The sequence below is a fragment of the Podarcis bocagei genome, assembly GCF_964188305.1.
Source record: "Podarcis bocagei genome assembly, chromosome: 12".
Classification (NCBI taxonomy): Eukaryota; Metazoa; Chordata; class Lepidosauria; order Squamata; family Lacertidae; genus Podarcis; species Podarcis bocagei.
In genome coordinates, this window is record NC_138137.1 from 47735419 (window position 1) to 47756622 (window position 21204).

A 21204-nucleotide genomic window follows, 5' to 3' on the forward strand; every position below is an offset into this window, starting at 1 on the left:
ACCCACTCCTGAGCCTCCGAAGCTCTATAGACCAGCCACAAGGGAAGAGTGGTGTGTTGACGTAGGGTAAAGGTATAGTGGCCACACCTGAACGCTCCTTCCTGCAAAAAGAAGCTTCTGCGGGTTACTGGTCGGACAAACCACTTGTAACACTGCTGCTCTGACCAGGCCTCGTGATATGGTTCCAAAGGGGAAGGGCGTCTCTGCATACGGTGAGGTTCCTATACCTAGTTGCCAAGATACCACCGGCGGAGCCCTGCCTGAGCCTGCAGATAGGCAATGTCCAGGAGCTCCGCTAATTCAGGGCCATCAACGTTCCAGGGTCTATACCAGGGTCTGGATTCTTCTGAGGCTAGGAGAACTGACTGTCGACCTGCCGGTCCTATTGGGTGGTTGTCGCCCACGTGTCCTCTAACCAGGGCGAAGGGAGGCTGAAACCCTGGGGTGGCAACCCTTATGCAGCCACAAGAGTATCCTGCTACGTCCAAGGGTATTAGGTGTGGAGTTACCAAGCCTATTAGTTCAGGTTTTACTCTGGGATTTTGGGAAGTTCGGGCCACCACAACAACTACAGGCGGGGCTGCAGGATTTACGGGCACTTGTTCAGCAATTTCAATACGCCCCGGGGTCAAGCTCCCTCCCATTCAATGCCTGAACCAATGTTCTGTCAACGCACGGGCCAAGGTCTGGGCGTGATATACCAAATGGGGTTGGTACTGTGCTCCGCCTCCCCTTAGACAGTTGGATATCCCCCCACCAAAACAGGAGCGGGTGAAAACTCGATAGAGTTCGACCGTATCCTCGACCTCCCGTAGGAGCAATACCCACGTGCGCTGGGATGTGTCGTGGACAATCAGCCACAGGGGGTCCGTGGGATGCCTCAGTGCGGCTGCCCTGTTAGGCCCCCGTTCCCAGACGTCGACGAGCAAGCCGTCCCTTACCACAGGCAAGACGAACCACTTGTAGCAGAGTTCAGCAGTCCAGAAGGGTTGGTATGGCTCGGTAGGGGCAGGACTGTAGAACATAGAACAAATCAATACAACACAGAATAGAGAAAAGGGAAAAGTCTCTGTGAAAGTCTTTGTGATGGTCAGTCGCAGGATCTCGTTGCCCGTGGCCCAACGCACTCCCGGTGGCGTCAGACACAAGGTGATGATCCGTCGCAGGGTCTCGTTGCCCGTGGCCCAACGCGCTCCCGGTGGCGTCAGACACAGGGGTTTTTGGAGAGAGTCAGTTTCAGAGGGTCAGCAGGATTTCTTTTGCAAGTCCAGACACCCTCAGACTTCTTCAGACGCGTGTGATGGATCCAGGGAGTCACCTCGGCTACTTTCACCGCAGTTGGAGTGGAGAGGAGGACGGTGTACGGGCCTCGCCACTTGGGGATGAGGGGGTCGCGCTTCCACTCTTTTAACCACACGGAGTCTCCTGGCTGGAACTGGTGGACCGGCTCAGCAAGACTGCACGGCGTGCGCTCGAGGGTGTACCTGGAAAGGGAATTAAACACACGGGACAAGGATTGCACTTGTTCCTGGGTAATAGGGTCTCCCACCCGGCCCAAACTGGCGGGGATGTCTCTGACGAAAGGGGGTGGCCTGCCATACAAAAGTTCAAAGGGTGAGAGTCTCAGTCTCTTGGTTGGAGCGCTCCGGACCCGAAACAAGGCAAGGGGCAGGACATCTATCCAGCATAGGCCTGTTTCCTGTGTCAGTTTGGCCAAATGGGTCTTCAGGGTGCGATTCATGCGCTCGGTTTTTCCCGAACTCTGGGGCCTGTAGGCTGCGTGGAGTCTCCATCTAATCTGCAACGCTTTGCATACTTCTTGCACAACCTTATCAATGAAGGCTGGCCCATTGTCACTGCCAATACTTCTGGGGAGGCCAAAACGGGGTATGAGTTCATGCAACAGTTTCTTGGTCACCTCCCGAGCTTTCTCTGTTCTAGTGGGGTACGCTTCTGTCCAGCCCGTGAGGGTGCAGACAAACACAAGCAGGTATTTGATGCCCCTTGCTGGTGGTAGTTCAGTGAAGTCCACAATCAGGCTTTCCATAGGGGTAAAGCCCACGTGTTGTACACCTGGTGGAGGGAGGTGGCCTTGTCTGGGGGTGTTCTTGGCGCACAGGACACACCTCTGGGATATAGCAGCAACTAGTTGAGAAAGGTTAGTGATATAGAAAAGTCTCCCAAGGTGTGCTCTGGCAGCTGGACCCCCTAGATGAGTGGACTCGTGGTAGTTCTTCACAATCACGCTAGCCAGATGTTGGGGCACAAACACACGGTTGTCCGGTAGACGGAACCATCCCTCCTGGAGTGTTGCTCCTTCCTGGCGTGCCCACTGCTTTTCCTCAGGTGCGTAGCGCGGTTCCACATCGTCTGGAGTGAGTTCTGGGATGAGGGCTGCATTGAGTGCTGGCGGAGGTTTCAAAGCTGCCTCACGGGCCGCGCTGTCTGCTCTCCGGTTGCCCCTAGTGACCATGTCCCGGCCTCTCCCATGGCCTTTACAATGCATCACGGCGATCTTTTCGGGGGCCCACACCGCTTCCAGTAGCGTCTCAACCTCTGGACCGTATTTCAGGGCTTTCCCGTGGGCTCCGATCAGGCCTCGCTCCTTCCAGAGGGCTCCATGCGCATGCAGGGTCAAGAAGGCATACTTGGAATCTGTATAGATGTTAGCCTTACATCCAGCTGCCAATTGCAGGGCCCTGGTCAGTCCAATCAATTCGGCCTTTTGGGCAGAGGTGCCGGGGGACAGGGGTTCTGCTTCCACGACTTCCTCATTGGTCACTACAGCATACCCGGCTTTCCGGACGCCGTCCAGGATGAAGCTGCTGCCATCTGTGTAGTATACAACGTCTGGATTTTTCAGCGGCTCGTCCTTCAGGTCCGGTCTGCTGGAATAAACCTCATCCATCACTTGGAGACAATCGTGGTGTTCTATCGTGTCTGTGTCAGGCAAGGGCAGTAGAGTAGCTGGATTGAGGGTGTTGACAACCCGTAGGTGTATTCTGGGGTTTTCACACAAAAGTCCTTGGTACTTGGCCATGCGAGGGTTGGTCATCCAATAGTTCCCCTTAAACTCCATAAGGGTGAGAACGGAGTGGGGCACATTCACATGCATCTCTTGGCCGAACGTGAACTTGCCTGCTTCTTCTACTATTGTGGCCGTGGCGGCGACGGCCCGCATACAGGGTGGCCATCCTTTTGCTGTGGGGTCCAATTGTTTGGAGAGATAGGCGACAGGCCGATTCCAGCTGCCTAGTTTCTGAGTTAGGACCCCAGCTGCCACGCCGTTCTGTTCATGCACATACAGTTGGAATGCTTTTCCGGGATTTGGCAAACCCAGGGCTGGTGCGGCCATTAGACACTGTTTAATAGTCTCAAAGGCTTCTTGTTGGGCCGGTCCCCACTCAAAGGGATCTCTTTCTCCTCCTCTAGTACTCTCATTGAGAGGTTTGGCTAAAATACTGAAGCCTGGGATCCAGATTCTGCAAAAACCTGCTGCTCCTAGGAAACCCCTCAACTGTTTTCTGGTAGTGGGTTCCTTCATGCAACAGATGGCTTCCTTTCTCTCAGGGCGCAGTGCCCTCTGCTGGTGTGACACATTAAAGCCTAAGTACTTCACTTCTGTTTGGCATAATTGAGCTTTCTTTCGGGAAACTTTGTATCCCGCCTCCCACAGCAGGTGGAGCAATTCTTCGGTGCCCTCCCTGCACGTCTCATAGTCTACTGCGGCCAGAATGATGTCATCAACGTACTGTAGCACCACCTTGTGGCCAGGTACGGAAGGGTACTGTGCCAAGTCTTTTGCCAATGCTGTGCCAAAAAGAGTGGGAGAGTTCTTAAAGCCTTGGGGAAGTCTCGTCCAAGTGAGTTGCCCTTTTGTACCGGTTACTGGGTCCTCCCACTGGAAGGCGAAAAGGGGTTGGCTTTGAGGGGCCAGGCGGCAACAGAAAAAGGCGTCTTTGAGGTCCAGTACCGTGAAGAAGGTGGCTTCAGGTGGGATGAGACTCAGTAAGGTGTATGGGTTGGGCACATTGGGATGCAGGGTCTCTGTAGCTTGGTTGACTACCCTCAAGTCCTGTGCCGGACGGTAGTCATTGGTATTAGGCTTTTTGACCGGCAATAAAGGGGTGTTCCATTCAGATTGGCAAGGTTTGAGTAGCCCGTACTTGAGCAAACGGTCTAAATGTTTCTTTATTCCTTCCACTGCCTGGCGTGGCAAGGGATATTGTCTTACAGACACCGGCGTTGCAAAAGGCTTTAATTTGACTATGATAGGTGGTATATTGATGGCCAATCCCGGAGGATTGTCTTCAGCCCAGACGCCAGGTGGCGCTCTGAGGTTTTTCGGGATATGGTCAGTCGAGGAGACTGACTGGGGCTCGGTGGCCAGTGCTGCTAGAAATCCCCACGAATGTTCTCTGGGCACTGTAATTGACATTATGCCACTTGCCTGGGGGGGCAATTTCAACTCAGGTCCCTTGGGGGTGAAGGTAATTTGAGCCTGTAGTTTGGAGAGGACGTCTCTTCCTAACAAGGGCACTGGGCACTCAGGTATGTACAAGAATTGATGGGTCAGGTGACGCCCCCCGATCTGACAGTCCAAGGGTTGTAGGAAAGGTTTTCTTGAATAATTGCCAGTTGCCCCCACTATATTCACTGTTCTCTGGCTTTCACGTTGAAGGGGTGTAGTTAGGACTGAGTATTGGGCACCGGTATCGATCATGAAATTGATAAGTCGGTTCCCTAATTTGATTTTGACCATGGGTTCCGATTGGGAACCTGAAGAGGCTGGCTGTGTGCCTACAAGGGAGGAACCCGGTCCATCCTAGTCTTGATAGTCGCCCATGGCTGCCAGACCCACAAGGTCTGTCCGGTCTGGTCCTCTGGCGTATCTTCCTTCCACTATCCTGCCCCGGCGCTCCCGTCCTCGGCCTCCTCCCGTCCTTCCTGGCTGGTTCTGGGGACACTCGGCTTTCCAGTGGCCTTCTTGTTTACATATTGCACACTGGTTTCTTCCTAAAGCTTGATTTCTTCCTCCCCCTCGACTGCGGGACTCTGACTGACTGCGGCGGACCTCCCGGTTCCCTGGGCGGTGCGCGATTGCCGCGGCTATTACGGCCGCCTTTTCCTTCATCCACTGCTTTTTCTCCCTCTTCTCAACATCCCCTCTTTGCTCAAAGACTTTCTGGGCGATGGCCATGAGTTGGGACCTGGTCATGCCTTGGAACCCCGGTTGTTTTTGAATCTTTACTCTGATGTCTTTTGCACACTGTCCTATGAAGGAGGCATTGACCATTAACTCATGCGCGGGGATCTCGGGGTCAAAGGGGGTCCAAGTTCTGTAAGCGTCCATCAGGCGTTCCAAGAATTCGCCTGGAGATTCATCTGGCCTCTGCAGGACCCCTGAAACTTTGGACAGGTCAGTTGGTTTCTTAGCTGCCCTACGCACCCCATGTAAGAGAATTTCTCGGTAGGTGGTTAAGGTGGTGCGGTTGTCCGCATTATTTGGGTCCCAATGTGGGTCCGCTAGGGGATATCGATTTGGCCATTCCTGTTCAGCCACCTGTTGATCCCTCAAATATTCCAAAGCCTGGGTGTTGATTCTCCTCCTTTCCTCAGAGGTGAAAAGGGTACTCAGTAATTGCTGGCAATCTGGCCAGGTGGGTTCATGGGCTGCAAATATAGGCGACAGTAGGTCCAACATTGCCTGGGGTTTTTCAGCGAATGGCGGGGTGTGGGTCTTCCAGTTAAACAAATCAGTGGTGGTAAAAGGAACATATTGAAGGGTAAAGGTTCTTTGGGGCGGCGGAGGTGGCGGTGGGGCACCGGCGCCGTCTGCTCCTGCCGCAGGCGCCGGGGGCGCTGGAGGCGGGTTGTCGAAAACTACACGAAGGGGGGTCATGACGGCTGTTCCTGCCTCTGTAGTGGCCTTACATTGTTTTATATATAAGCCCAATGCTTTGTCTCGGGCATGGCGATAGGCTTTTACAGCGTCTCGATACATGGTGGTGTTGGTCCTCTTTTTGGCCACCTCTTCCCTCAAGGTCTTAAGATGGGGATATATTTCTTCTAGGATCTGCTCACTGGGCTCTGTCTTGTCTTCTCCCGGGGTGGCAGGTTTTCCCCCTTCAGCGCCTATTGGGACATATTGGGGCGGCGGCAGTGGTGGAGCGTTGGGGACCTGAGGGACTTGTCCCTGTTCTCCTAAGGGGGCCACTACGGTTGGTGGAACGTACGGCGGTGGGGCTAGGACTTCTGCCTCGGGTCCCTGGTAAATGGGTTTCTTGGGACATTTTCCTGCCTTTGCGCCCCTAACTTCAGCCCTGAGGGCCATGACTTTGCAATATTCAGTCCTGCACTTCTTCAACCAGGGGGGATTGTGATCTATTACACTCAGCCAACTGTCTATATAGGGGATTTGGTCAGGATGTCCCCCCTGGTCCTTGATGATATTTGCCCATAAACTGGCGACCAGGGACCGGTCAAAGGTGCCGATGGACGGCCATTGGGTTCCTTGGGTTGGCCAATCTAGTTCACACAGAGTTCTTAGGCGTTCCGGCGTCATTGTGACACCATAGTCTCCACTGAATCCTTTTTTAAAGTTGTTCAACATACATTGAAGGAGAGTGACATTCCCGGTCGATGCACCCCCACCCATATTCAGTATGGCCCTTTACAACGTCACCACACCAAAAATTCACAGACTCACAGACTCAATTCACACTTTGTCCGGACGGTGTCACTCTTTCCAAACATACAACTTTCGCTGCAGATTGTGACTTGGCGCGGTCGCCCGGCCGAAGAAATGCACAACCCTACTCGCGCCTGACCAAGGGATACCTAAATCCCGGCCGCTCATTCATCCATACAGTCACCCTGTAACATACATGCACAAGGAGTGCCTCTTTCGCTAGACGTTGTACAACAAACTAACCACCCAACAATTCCGCCCCCCTTTCTCTCTTCTTAATATCTAAGTGTGACTGGGCATCAAGGGGACACTCCTTCCCCTTTGTCCAGGCACACTGCGGATGTGATCAAGATCCGCCTTCTCCTTAATTATTAAATAAGGAGGCTATGTTAACGGGACCCGTTGTCATTTACTCACCCACTGACGGCCGATTGTGTGACTTAGGAACCTCGATTCTTCAATCCGTTGCTCTCCTCCAGGATGCAGACAACAGAGGGTCAAGTCGCCTTCTGTCCTCCTCCGAAGAAAAGTTCGGGGCGCGCCTTGGAGGCAGGAGGTCCGTTGGCCCCCTGCCGTCCTTGCCCAGAGGGCAAGGGAGCTGCCTCCTGGTCAGGACTTAGGGTCCTTAAGATCCGAGTCACGGCACCAAATGAAAGGGACTTCGGTATTTAGACCAGGAATGTAAAACCAGGCAGCAAAGTTTCTTAAAGAAAAAGTTTTTTATTGGTTTTGTCAGACAAAAGCAAAGGGTGCATTTCAGAAAAATGAGAAAATGCCCGCCCCTCCTTAGGAGTAGTCTGCTTATATACCTTCTTGCTAAGCATAGCCCAACCCCTCACCACTCCCTATCTATTGCATATTCATCATAGCTTCTACCAATCACATTGGTGGCTGCCGTGTTCGGTTCCAAGTTTGCCCTAATCACTAGATGGCGCCAGAAGCTTATAAACTATTTACCAGTTCCTGGAACTGGACTTGAGCAGGTGTTTACTGGAAACGCATCCTGTGGTTTTGACAGTTTCTCGAGGTGGTTAGCTACGTCCTGTTTGTCAGGGGTCGTTTCTCAGAAATGGCTTAACCTCAACTGGCAAACTTCCTGCACCTGCAGAATCTTCCTGTGACCTACTTAAGGTTTGCAAAGCTTGCTGTTTGCAAGGCAAGAGAGAAAAATAGTTTTTAGCTGCTTGCGTTTTGAAATGCCTCTCAGAGGTTCAAACATGGCTCTGGCCTGGCTCTCAACTGGTCATCCTGGCTTTCAATCCTTCAGTATCTGTCTAGATTTTAAGCTCCTTGGGGTAGGGACCCCTTTTCTCAGCAAACTAAATGGTTTCTCTCTTCCTGTTATTTTCCGGTTTGCTTCTAGTGGCATATTTGCCAATGTGCTTAAAAATATACAGTAATCTTGTTTTCTTTCTGGTTTCCTGTATATCAGTGGTAGTCACTACAGTGTAGTTCTTTAACAACAATCTTGCCTATTAAAATTGCGTGTGCTGCCTGTGCTGTTTTTATCTGATGGTTTGCTTAGCTTAAAAGCCACCTTGTTGATCTAGTAACTTTTAATTGCTGATGCATTAAACTCGGGGCCATGTTGAGATTCCACCTGTAGAGCTATTCTGGCCTTCTCTTGTAGAGAAAAGGTTTGTATTCAACTAAGTTCTACTTGAAGAATTTTTCAATGCAGTTCACAAAAATGCACATATTAGGAAATGTACCGGTACATAAAAAGGAACATGTTAGTAAAAACAACATACAAAACATTAGGGGAAACTGCTTACAAGAATGTAATGCACATTTTGTTTGCAGTTTTGAGGAGAAATTTGCACAAAAATGCTGATTAATTTTCCGATTCTGCTGTATAATAACTGTTTCTCCTTATTGCTTTGTCTTGCTTGTGTTGTAATGAAGATTATATATGTTATGTACTGAAGTTCTCACCCTGGGCCAGCACAACTTTACAATATATATGATCCAAAAAAAACTTTGCTGATTCAAAATGGCGCAATTACAGGTCAGTTGGGCCATTCTGCACACCATTGCTGTGTTTTAGTTATGCAGCACAAAAACAAAGCTTGCGAGATTTTGCTTGATTGCTTCCCGGCAAACCTGTGACACTTGCTAGGTGCTGAAACTGCAGGTCAGGCCTCATCCATCACAGAAAAGGAGCCTTTCAAACCAAACAGTTCTGAGAGAATTAAAAAGAAAAACAGCCACAGTGACAACAACCAGGCATCCTAAGCGACTGTCCTGAATTCCTTAAGACTATAAATATTTCCTTCCCAGATAGGATATTGTTTGAAAGATTCCATGCTAGAAAAAGAATCACAATTTTTTCTAGGCAGTCTATGATAGTCTAACAGATGCTCATCACATTATATCCCACAAGGGCTCAGAAACCCGGAACCATCTCAGTTGAGCTTGCGAAAACTTCATTGTTTAAAGTGCTATAAATGACAATGGCCCATCAGTAATATTATGAACATTTGAGGGAGAATACCAATATTTAGGAAGTCAACATGGCACTACTCACAGACACAGAAGAGGGAAATATTAGCAGGCTTAGGGGAAACCCATTGCAATCCCTCCTTTAAAAAACCCAAACTAGTACAGAATATAAATACATAAAATAATAATAATAATAATAATAATAATAATAATAATAATAATAATAATAATATTATTTGCTCAGAGTGAGAAGTAAGTCATAGTTCTTAGGATTCTTTGTGGGAAGCCATGTACTTAAATGTATGCTATGTATGCAAACCCGATGTGAAAGGAAGTATGGTCTGTCATTTGGATCACAACAATGTTGTATGAATGCAGCAGCAGCAACAACAACAACAACAACAGGTTGTGGGTATGCTCAGCACCAGTTCTACAATAAACTTTCATCCGGATGCAGAATAGCATTGAGGAAATGGTTCTGAACTGGCTAAACAATTCTCAGTAGCGAACTTCTCAGCTCATTTTCACAGCTGCCTCTCAAGAAGAGGGGGCGAGTGTATATTTCATTTGATTGCTGTTACACAACCCCAGGTGGCCAGTCTCTCAAAATAAGGGGGCTTACTTACAGTAATTACACCTGCCTACTTAATAAGCTACAATTACACAGATATGCAAGCAACCAAGCCTTATGATATAAGGATCACACGTTCGTGGCGTAATAGGGAGCAATTTGCTGCGTGGAAATGGAAATATTAAAATGGTCAAGTTAATGGAAGTTGTATTACCTGCGATGCATTGCCATAATGACTGAGAAATAGGTTTTTCCTTTCCGTGAAGCTATCAGATAAAAAGAAGAGATGTCCACTAAATTGGCTAGAGTGCAGGCAGAGCTAGCAAATGAGTGCTAGCATTTGACTTGGGTCTTTCTTTCAATCTCTCCTTTTTTACAGCTTTGGAAACGAACATCATGTAGCGTTACATGACTTATTATTTATTAAATTTCTATACCACTCTTCATCTGAGGATCACTGGGCAGTTTAAAATTTAAAAACTCAAAAAATACATACCATAGTAACAAACAATACCACCCTCCTAGTTTTAAAAGCCATAGATAGTTTAATTAGCCTGGGAGAAGAGGAATGTTTTAGCATGGCACCTAAAGATATGCAACAAAGGTGCCAGGTGAGCCAGGTGAATGAAGGCCTCCTGCAGGTGCTCCTATATAAATTTCCACATCACTGCAGGATGTGTGTGTCTCCCCCACACAGAGAAGGCTCCCTTCTACGGATGTCCCCTTCCTGCAACACAAATACGCTGGGAAGTGAGGCTGGCACAATCTAATGCTTGGAATGAGCTAGTTTGGTTTGACAACCTTCACTGAATTACAGTGGTACCTCGGGTTACATATGCTTCAGGTTACATACGCTTCAGGTTACAGACGCCGCTAACCCAGTAATAGTACCTCGGGTTAAGAACTTTGCTTCAGGATGAGAACAGAAATTGTGCTCCGGCGGCCCGGCGGCAGCGGGAGGCCCCATTAGCTAAAGTGGTGATTAGGTTAAGAACAGTTTCAGGTTAAGAACGGACCTCCGGAACGAATTAAGTACTTAACCCGAGGTACCACTGTATAGGGAAGGTTTTTTAAAAATGTTTTATTGTGTTTTTATATATGTTGGAAGCTGCCCAGAGTGGCTGGGGCAACCCAGTAAGATGTGTGGGGTATCAATGGCAAAATTATCAATATGGCATGGGGTATCCCTATTTTCATTGGTGAAATGTTGGAGGGCATGTATAGGGTGTTATAAGCAACACTTTGAATTGTGCCCAGAATCAAACTGGTAGCCAGTGAAATAGTTCTAACCTTTCCCAGTACCCAGTACAGTTCCCAGGTTTCTTTGGGGTGTGGGCTTCTGTTGTCTGCAAGGCTTGAGTTCTTTTGGGGTGTTCCTCCATCTGTCAGTCAGCACCAACCCAGACATTTTCTGCTTTTCTTTGCACCTTTCCATTAAGTGGTGCTATCCTGCTACTCACCTTTTCGTCCTTTTGTCATGTAAATCCATGCATAATCCTTGCTGTTTGGCACAGGACCCTTCAAAAACACATTTCTCCTTCTAATTTGTCACATAAATGTGGTAGGGAGTTGGTGGGAGAGAGTTTCTCTCCTGCCTCAGATCAAAGGCTTTACTTGTTTTGGCACATGGCTGAAAGGGCAGAAAGTTCAAGATGAATTTATTCCTTTTCATTTGTGACTCCATACACTGTCTTGGCAAAGGAGGCTGGGGATTAAGGTTGTTATGTTTGCGAGAAGCATGTTGGGGTACATGTCATATAAATAGGCAGCTTCTCTGAGAAGCCTTGGGCAGTTTCCACCAGAAGAATTATTTTTTATAATTTTATTGTTATTTTTCCATCCTCCATTTTCTCATCCGAAAAAGCTGAGAGAGAACAGCAGCGAGCCAGAAAGCGGTAATAAAGCTGAGAGGGCAAATCAGTGCCTTGAAGAATTTTAGGTCTTTGGAGGTCAGTTACTTTCAGTATTAGGAATTTAACAGTTTCTCCTCGAACGTTTGCTTTATTTCTCTGGGAACAAATACCCTAACAAAGCAGAGAAACTGGGACACTCGCCTTGATCCAGAAACAGTGTGCATGTCAACTAAGATCCAGGAGACTTACTCCCAAGTAAATATGGTCATATCAGCACCACACATTTAAAGTGTATTTATAGCAGTTTAACCATCATGGCTTCCCTCAAAGAATCCTGGGAACTGTAATTGACCATTCAGAGATCTGCAGTTCTCAACAGTTTACTTTGGTTTGTGTAGTCGTTTAGTCGTGTCCGACTCTTCGTGACCCCCTGGACCAGAGCACGCCAGGCACTCCTGTCTTCCACTGCCTCCCGCAGTTTGGTCAAACTCATGCTGGTAGCTTCGAGAACACTATCCAACCATCTCGTCCTCTCCTCTGTTGTCCCCTTCTCCTTGTGCCCTCCATCTTTCCCAACATCAGGGTCTTTTCCAGGGAGTCTTCTCTTCTCATGAGGTGGGGCCAAAGTATTGGAGCCTCAGCTTCAGGATCTGTCCTTCCAGTGAGCACTCAGGGCTGATTTCCTTCAGAATGGATAGGTTTGATCTTCTTGCAGTCCATGGGACTCTCAAGAGTCTCCTCCAACACCATAATTCAAAAGCATCAATTCTTCCCAAATTGTTCATCTGGTTGTGAATTCCAGCTGACCTCTCCCTTCCGTTTCCAAATGATTTGTAAAACCACTTATTTCTCTTATATCTTATGTCTGCCTCCATTTTCTTTTCTCGTCTCTAGTGTTGTCTGTCTAGATTGTTAGTTCCTTGGGGCAGGGAACTAGTGTTCACTAGTTTCTTCCTCGCTGTTTTTTTTCCAGTTTGTGCCTAGTGGCATACATGCAAACATGCTTTAAAACATTATCTTGTTTTATTTCTGAGAATTGATGTACATCAGTGGTAGTCATCTTCATGTAGTTATTTAACCACCAACCCGCCTAATGAAATTGCATTTGCTGCCTGTTTTTATCTGATTGTTTGCTTAGCTTAAAAACCACCTTGTTGATCGAATTACGTAATTGCTGAGGCATTGATCTCCGGGCCACATGGGAGATTCCACCTGCAGAGATATTATCGGCTTAGTTGTATTCAGAGTTGGCACATAAACATAATGGACTTACCTCAGGCATCTCCATTAATTTCAACAGGACTACTCTTGAGTAGAACCAAAACCGGATAGAACCCCATCATTTAAAGAGATGATTAATGAAGTCAGGGTTAAAAATATTAAAAGCTGAAATGAAAGCCAAAGTTCTGTTTTTAGATATTGCAGTGGTACCTCAGGTTAAGTACTTAATTTGTTCCGGAGGTCCGTTCTTAACCTGAAACTGTTCTTAACCTGAAGCACCACTTTAGCTAATGGGGCTTCCTGCTGCACAATTTCTGTTCTCAACCTGAAGCAAAGTTCTTATCCTGAAGCACTATTTCTGGGTTAGTGGAGTCTGTAACCTGAAGCATATGTAACTTGAGTTACCACTGTATTCTTCAAATGCAGTTAGAGAATATTTTTAAAAGGTAGTGCTTTCAGTTTTTATTATTTTGGGTTTGAAAACTTGTTTTTAAAACATCTCTCTCTTCCCTGCAAAACCATGGGCTACGTGTGACATGATTTTGGGTAACTTTCCATGTAACACAGGGAGGGAAACCTTTGGCCCAAAGTTGTTGGGCTCCACCTCGCATAAGCCCAAGGGATTATGGGAATTGTAGTTCATCAACATCTCTGAAAAACATGTAGGCTAAGCCTATGACCAGGCTGATCTAGTCTTCTGCACTACACTTCCCTAGCTCAGGGCCAGATTGTTTAAGTAATCTCTTTCCATGGAACCAAAGTGCAAGGACATCAAGATTTCATGTCTCTCGTCTTTTCTTGGCTGAGATAATGTGAATAAAGTGATTTGTACTAATCAGGGAGAGGGAGGGAAGAGGCACCAAATGTTTGTACTTGGATAAAGTTCAAATAAGCTGCCCCAGAAATTGTGACACTTTTGTTAACTTCTGGCATTTTACCTTATTTTCAAGTTATTACAGATTTGTGAGCGAGCGGTAGCAGTGCATTAAAAGTTACATATATGGATTCATCACATTTGAATTGGTCTTTTTTTATTTTGAACCCGCAGTTGAACAGTTTTAAACTGTAGGTGATAACAGGTCAACAATAGTGGAATGGGTGCATACCCTCCCAACATTTCTCCATTGAAAATAGGGACGTCCTAAGGAAAAGCGGGGCATTCTGGGATCAAATCAGAACCCGGTACGGCTTCTGTAAATCCAGGACTGTCCCTGGAGGGAAGGTCTGGTTGCATTCCCCTGGAACAAACAGGCCCGTAGTTTGCAGAAATCCCTGGATCCAATATTGTCACTGGCTAGGAGTGCCTTTTTCCAGCTCTGGCTGGTTGGTCAGCCTCTGGCCACTTTAAGGCAGAGCTCCGTTGGCTACAATGCTCCATGTTCCAGATGGGGTTACTGCAATGCGCTCTACCTAGGGCTGCCCTTGAAAGAGACTTGGAAATTCCAACTGGTCCAAAATGCAGCAGCCAGATTACTGGCTGGCTCTCCATTCAGAATTCATACAACCCCCTTTAAAACAGCTACATTGGTTGCCAGGGACGCTGTGGCGCTGTGGGTTAAACCACAGAGCCTAGGACTTGCCGATCAGGAGGTCAGCGGTTCAAATCCCTGTGATGGGGTGAGCTTCCGTTGCTCGGTCCCTGCTCCTGCCAACCTAGCAGTTCGAAAGCACATCAAGTGCAAGTAGATAAATAGGTACTGCTCTGGCGGGAAGGTAAACTGTAGAAATGAAAAATCATGGGAGACGAGAGAGGCAGGTGTAGCTAGGCGTCTGTCAGGGCGGACCCTGAGAGCCTATTTTATTGAATATTGCAAGCATTGCCAAAAGTGTGCCTGTGGCTGATTGGTTGATACATACACACAGAAACTTGTAATTGGTTAACATAAGTACTAAGGCGGGAATTACATCTGAAAGGTGGGGATTACATGTGATCATTTATCATTGATGGGGAGAGGCTGAGAATCTGAGCTAAGAACTAGACAGGCATGAAGCCTCCTAATTGAATTGTAACTAGGGATTAATTGGCACAAACAATATAACAATCGGGTTCTGTATATGCGGTCAGCTAGGCATGGAGAGCAGGTACAGTTTGTTTTCCATGAGCTTGGGATGTCTGTTACTTAATGATTGATCATAGCATGAGACAATGTAATAATCAAGTTCTGTGAATGTGGTCAGCTAGGCGTGAAGAGCAGGTTCGTACAATGTGTGCAAAAGCAGGGAAAAGCCTGCAAGCAGAACTTCTCAGAAAGCAAGAGAAAAGAGGAGCAAAACTTCCCCAAAATGGAGCAGTTTTGTGTAGAAAGAGATTAACAGTTATGTGCAGAAAGAAGACTTCCCTTTATCTCCCCCTTTCTTTTCTTGTTTGCGAGGCATTCTGGGTAAATAAGGCAAAAATATTTCAGGATTAGTGGTGTGCCAACAAATGCCCAAAATAAGTTCGCCAGGGTCGATGGGACAAAAATATTTCGGGATACGTGGTTTGCCAACGCATGCCCAAAATAAATCCGTCCAGGTTCGATGGGACAAGAATACTTCGGGATACGTGGTTTGCCAACGCATGCCCAAAATAAACCCGTCCACATCTCACCTTAGGTTTACTGTTGGTGTTGCCATTTCGCAAAGTAGGCAGCAAGGAGTTTATTAGGTGGTTGAGGGGGAGAGAGAAGCCGAGAGAAAAGACTTATGAGGCCAGGAATGCATTGAAGGAAGCAACATAACAAAATTAAGATGCATATAATGACAAGGGCATATTGAAAGAGATTAGGCCAGAAAAACCAACGTCTTGTGTAATGTGATGTGTAAGATTTTGCAATCCATAATGATGAAGCATCAGCAAATAGTGATAGCAGAACGATTTTGTAAAAGTCCATTATGTAGTCCACTCTGTTCTTATTCAAAAGGTGAGAAGCTTGTGAAGTAAAATTCAGGGCTTTTTCTGCAGAATAAGCTGAAGAATTAATGTTCATATGATTCCGTACAGCCAATCCAGGGACTCCTAAGAGAGAAACAACTAAAGAGATATATTCAGACCTACTGAAAAAGGAGACAAAAGCATCACAATCGTTAGTCAATTTCACAGAGCGGCGATATCAAGAGTGGGATAAAGGATCCAGAACACCAGGAATAACCTGGATTCCTTCTTTGGCCGCAGAAAATTTGGGTAAAATTAAGCCTGCGACTTTAGGAGGTAGTGGGCCTGCCAATTGGGTGGTCATAAGCACAATTTCACCAGGTAAAAACAGTGTCTTTGGTTTTTTGATTAATTAAGTCGATGGTAAAATCAGAGCGTGTATCCTTTGAGATGGTTTTAATAGTGGAGACTAACGGCGGAGGGCTCCCTATTTGTCCTGGCCCGGGAGTGGGGCCCCTAAGGAGTTTCCCGAACTCCTGCACTGATTTGCCCAATGATAGCCTTTACCACACTTTGGGCATTTCTTGGAAGGCTTAGCCTTATTGGCATCACCATTCCTGTTTGCACCCCTGCCAGGGGCTCTGCATTGTTTAGCAAAATGACCTGGGCAATTGCAGTTGAAGCAGTTGCTATTCCCTCCAGCATTCCTGTCACATAGGAGGATTTTAAACCAGAATCAACAATGGCCCTTCTTAATTCTTGCATTACAGAATAAGAAAGGGTTTCATATAGCACCTGTTGTTGTGCTGTGCCTGGGTTTGCATAAGAAATAGGGAAAGCAGATGGCAACACCCCAGCCCACTCAGACTCTTCCTCTAAGGATAGGAGCCCTTTCTGCCTTGCCTGAGAAAGTGCAACACGGACAGCTCCCTTGAAACAGGCAGGAGCTGAGGCAGGCAAGGGAGGGGTGGAAGGAGGGAGGGAAGAAAGTGGGGGGGAAGTGGATGTTGGCTGAGACCCAGCTTCTGAAGAAGCGGATGCAGGCAAAGGAAACACAGGAGGGAGGGAAGGGGGAATGGGGGTGGTGGTTGTGGGCTGAGGGACAGCTCCTGTATGAGCAGATGCAGGAGGGGGGGAAGGGGGGTTGGAAGCAGGCAAAGGAGGGAGGGATTGGCAGGATTGTGCAGGAGGCAAAAGCTTAGGATAAGGAGGGGGGTTGTCTCCAACAGACAGAGATGCAGGGGCTGAGGGAGACGCCTGGGACGCCTGAGGTCCAAATTTTGCCACGGCATCTGCGCACTTCTGCCAAGTTAGCAGACAGTGGATAGGAGCCCTGGGCTCTGCAAAAAAGGTCTTTCCAATCTTTTGCCAGGTCTCTACCCCCAAGGAACCTGCCTCAGGGTACCAGGGGCATTGGAATGCAATCTCACATAACAAACGTTCAATTTCCTTTAAAGAAACATGAGCACCTGCACCTCTCTGTCTGACTAAATGAAGCAGTTCAGTAGCATGCACTTTCTGGGACTTTGTAAGCTCCCCCCCCATACTCACGGTGTAGCCGGCTAAGACTTCTCCAGTCGAGTGAAGTATGAGGCTGGCTGACTGCTTCGGCTGCGCAAGGGATCTGGCACGTCGGGGTCACCAGATGTAGAAATGAAAAATCATGGGAGACGAGAGAGGCAGGTGTAGCTAGGCGTCTGTCAGGGCGGACCCTGAGAGCCTATTTTATTGAATATTGCAAGCATTGCCAAAAGTGTGCCTGTGGCTGATTGGTTGATACATACACACAGAAACTTGTAATTGGTTAACATAAGTACTAAGGCGGGAATTACATCTGAAAGGTGGGGATTACATGTGATCATTTATCATTGATGGGGAGAGGCTGAGAATCTGAGCTAAGAACTAGACAGGCATGAAGCCTCCTAATTGAATTGTAACTAGGGATTAATTGGCACAAACAATATAACAATCGGGTTCTGTATATGCGGTCAGCTAGGCATGGAGAGCAGGTACAGTTTGTTTTCCATGAGCTTGGGATGTCTGTTACTTAATGATTGATCATAGCATGAGACAATGTAATAATCAAGTTCTGTGAATGTGGTCAGCTAGGCGTGAAGAGCAGGTTCGTACAATGTGTGCAAAAGCAGGGAAAAGCCTGCAAGCAGAACTTCTCAGAAAGCAAGAGAAAAGAGGAGCAAAACTTCCCCAAAATGGAGCAGTTTTGTGTAGAAAGAGATTAACAGTTATGTGCAGAAAGAAGACTTCCCTTTAGTAAACGGCGTTTCCGTGCGCTGCTCTGGTTCGCCAGAAGCGGCTTAATCATGCTGGCCACATGACCTGGAAGCTGTCTGTGGACAAACGCCAGCTCCCTCGGCCAATAAAGCGAGATGAGCGCCACAACCCCAGAGTCGGCCACGACTGGACCTAATGGTTAGGGGTCCCTTTAACTTTACACTGGTTGCCAGTTTGTTTGTGGGCCCGATATGAGATGCTCACACTTGTGTTTTCCTCGTCTGCCAAAGACACACCTTTTCACCCTGGCCTTGGGCACTTAAGATGTTTATTTTCACGACCCACTGCCATTGTGATTGAAATTTGTTGTAAACTGCTTATAATAATGCATTTTACACTGCTGCAACTTGTCCTGAGACCTCAGGGTGAAGGGCTAGGAATAAATAATAATTAAGAGAATCTACTTAGAAGTAAGCCATGCTGAATTCAGTAGGACTTACTCCCAGGTAAAGGTATATAATATGAGGCTCAATTGTATTTAAGTTCCACTGATTTAACTTAAATTGGATTCAACCTAATGATTTTGAAAACCTTTCTAAACCTGACTCCCTGAAATATATGCGAGTAACTGAGAAGGGGGGAAAATACTGAGGGAACCAGAGACGTGTGCATTACAATGACATTCTATGGGTTAATGCTGTATTGTTTAAATATAACAATAATCTCTTCTTTGTCCCAAATGTATTTTGCATAAATACCCATATTTAATAATAATGGTTTGGTGCCCTCTTGTGGACAAGACTGTTTGAATGCTAAATATTTGTATATAATTCACAGGGAGAGCAGGTTATTGTGTTAAGTCTGTTGCAGCAAAAACAACAAAGAGGCTTGCACCATAGCTGACAATGAAGACTTGTCCCTGATTCTATAATGTCCCACAGCCACACCAGAAGCAGGCACTTAACGTGTAACAGGTGTTTGAAGAAACCAAACACTGTATTAATTCCATGGGCTCCAACCCAACATTATTAAATGTTTTGTAGCAAATTAATGCTCTTTATTTCACATGAATGATAAATATATAAAGCAGATACCCAAACTTCATAGGACTGCATGTTGTTTTATTCTAAAATATCTATAAATTGCAATGCATAGCATATACTAAGTAAATACATTTTTGGAATTAAATATAAATACAATTTATATCTCCCCTTTGCATAAAATATCATGAATATTTGTTCTGTTTTATGTTTGATAAAAATATTCTCTACCTCAGGTTCAAATACTGTGTCAATACTTTAAAAATATATAAATACTATTTACAAAGATGAATGAAAAAATATGAAATCATGTATTTTACTCAAGCGATGTCAAAACCAAAATATTAACAAATACATCTAAAATCAAATGGTTGTCATATGTGTGTATTCACAGAAAGGCATGTCTTTCTTTTTACAAGGCCTGCTGCAGAAGCAAGTTTAATTTCTCAGATTCCTCTGGCTGAGGTAGTGCCCACTTCTTCTTTACGTACTTTATGTCTATTGTTCCAGATTCTTTGGCCAGGGCAATCCCTAGGAGACCGCTGGGTTTTTCAGGCTCGCCCAGTACAGCCATAGTTATAACCCTGAGGGGAAAATAGAGCTTGGTTAACAAAGGGAGGAAGAGAGGGAGAGAAAGGTGAAAAAGTAAATCTCCCTCCATTCGCCTGGCTGGGACCAACTGTCATTTGGCTCCTCCTGCTTCCTGTCCAAAATGGCCTCCACAAGCTTCCATTCCATGTGGCTTCATCTGAGGGACACAGCAAGGACCCCCTTCCCACATTTGCACCAGCTTCTCCCCACTCCCACCTCCAAGAGCTATCTCCACCCCCAACCACCCTGCTGCTTCAACATCAGGAGAGACTCAAAGCCATGGCCATTTAATTATTATTATTATTATTATTTATTTATTTATACCCCGTCCATCTGGCTGGGTTTCCCCAGTCACTGGGCGGCTTCCAACAGAATATTAAAATACAATAATCTATTAAACAGTAAAAGCTTCCCTAAACAGGGCCGCCTTCAGATGTCTTCTAAAAGTCTGGTAGTTGTTTTCCTCTTTGACATCTGGTGGGAGGGCGTTCCACAGGGCGGGTGCCACCACCGAGAAGGCCCTCTGCCTGGTTCCCTGTAACTTGGCTTCTCACAGCGAGGGAACTGCCAGAAGGCCCTCGGCACTGGACCTCAGTGTCCGGGCAGAACAATGGGGGTGGAGACGCTCCTTCAGGTACACTGGACCAAGGCCGTTTGACTCCCCCGGCTGCATCAAAATCCCTCTGTTCCTCCTGGAAGCCCTGTCAACTACCTTAAGCTTGGAAATTATTCACCAGAGGGAACAGAGAGGGAAACGTGGGGAGGATTTCCTTCCTGACCCCAAATGTGGCGATTACCTGGACCAGGATCGTAATCTTCACATGGGTTAAGGAAGCGTAAAGCTCATGAAGATTGGAGTTTATAGCAAGGGAACAACGGTCGCTTGTACCAAGTTTGCATGACTATCGCTAAAACACCGTGCTATGTATGGACTTACTTATCGGACCAGATAGGCTGCTTGGCTACGGGAGCCAAGTCGTTTTCCAGCAAGTCCCAAATGTAAACGACAGACATGGCATCCAAAACAAAGAAGACGGCTGGTCTGGTCAGAGCCCACTGCAGGGAAATGATGGGCTGCCCACTTGTGCTGTTGTTCCACTGCATAAGTGGGAGCTCAGAGGTCATTTGGTGCAATCTTATGCTTCCATCTGAACAGCCCACCTGAAAACATAAAGACAAAAACCTTAGCGGTTCGCTGGCACAAGTAATCCTCTTATTGATTAAAATGTACAACCAACTCTAAAGGGAGCCACACACAGTTTGCCACTCACCCGCAGCATGTAATAACTGCCCACAAATAACTGCACATAAATGGCAAACCCCAATGCTCTCCCTCCTGTCTGCCTGCTGCTGCCGCCTTATTGCTTTGCATTGCCGCGAGCATCCCTGGTAATAAAAGGTAAGGCTGACATTAGAAATTGTTCTGTGCATTGGTTCTTGTGGTGGCAATATATATCACACAGTACCATGCTGTGTGATTAACAGGCCAGCTCCCTTGTGCCTTAGTACCAAGGAAAGGGAGACTGAACTTTTTGTGAATAATCTCTGACTGAACTGGTTTCAGGCTAACAGGCCAGGTTGGGGAGCGTCATTCCCTGCACCCAAATCTTGCAGAAGTGATGCAGCGTTTTCCACTGTCAATATTCGCTAAAGTTAACATGTGGGTGCAGGCCAAAACTTCTCCCCCCCCCCCCAAGTGAGTTTTGGTA

The 21204-nt window shown here is 46.8% G+C and overlaps 1 protein-coding gene across 1 annotated transcript in view; it reads right to left on the reverse strand.

Annotated features, from left to right (window-relative positions):
- Positions 1–18968: 18968 nt before the first annotated feature.
- DYNC2I1 (dynein 2 intermediate chain 1) overlaps positions 18969–21204 on the reverse strand; it is a 33482-nt gene continuing 31246 nt past the window's right edge. The window contains exons 24-25 of the mRNA XM_081163515.1: positions 20433–20656; positions 18969–19488 (exon numbers count right to left, since the gene is read on the reverse strand). Coding sequence (XP_081019641.1) covers positions 19317–19488; positions 20433–20656 — 396 coding nt within the window. The 3' untranslated portion in view covers positions 18969–19316. The remainder of the gene's footprint in view (positions 19489–20432; positions 20657–21204) is intronic.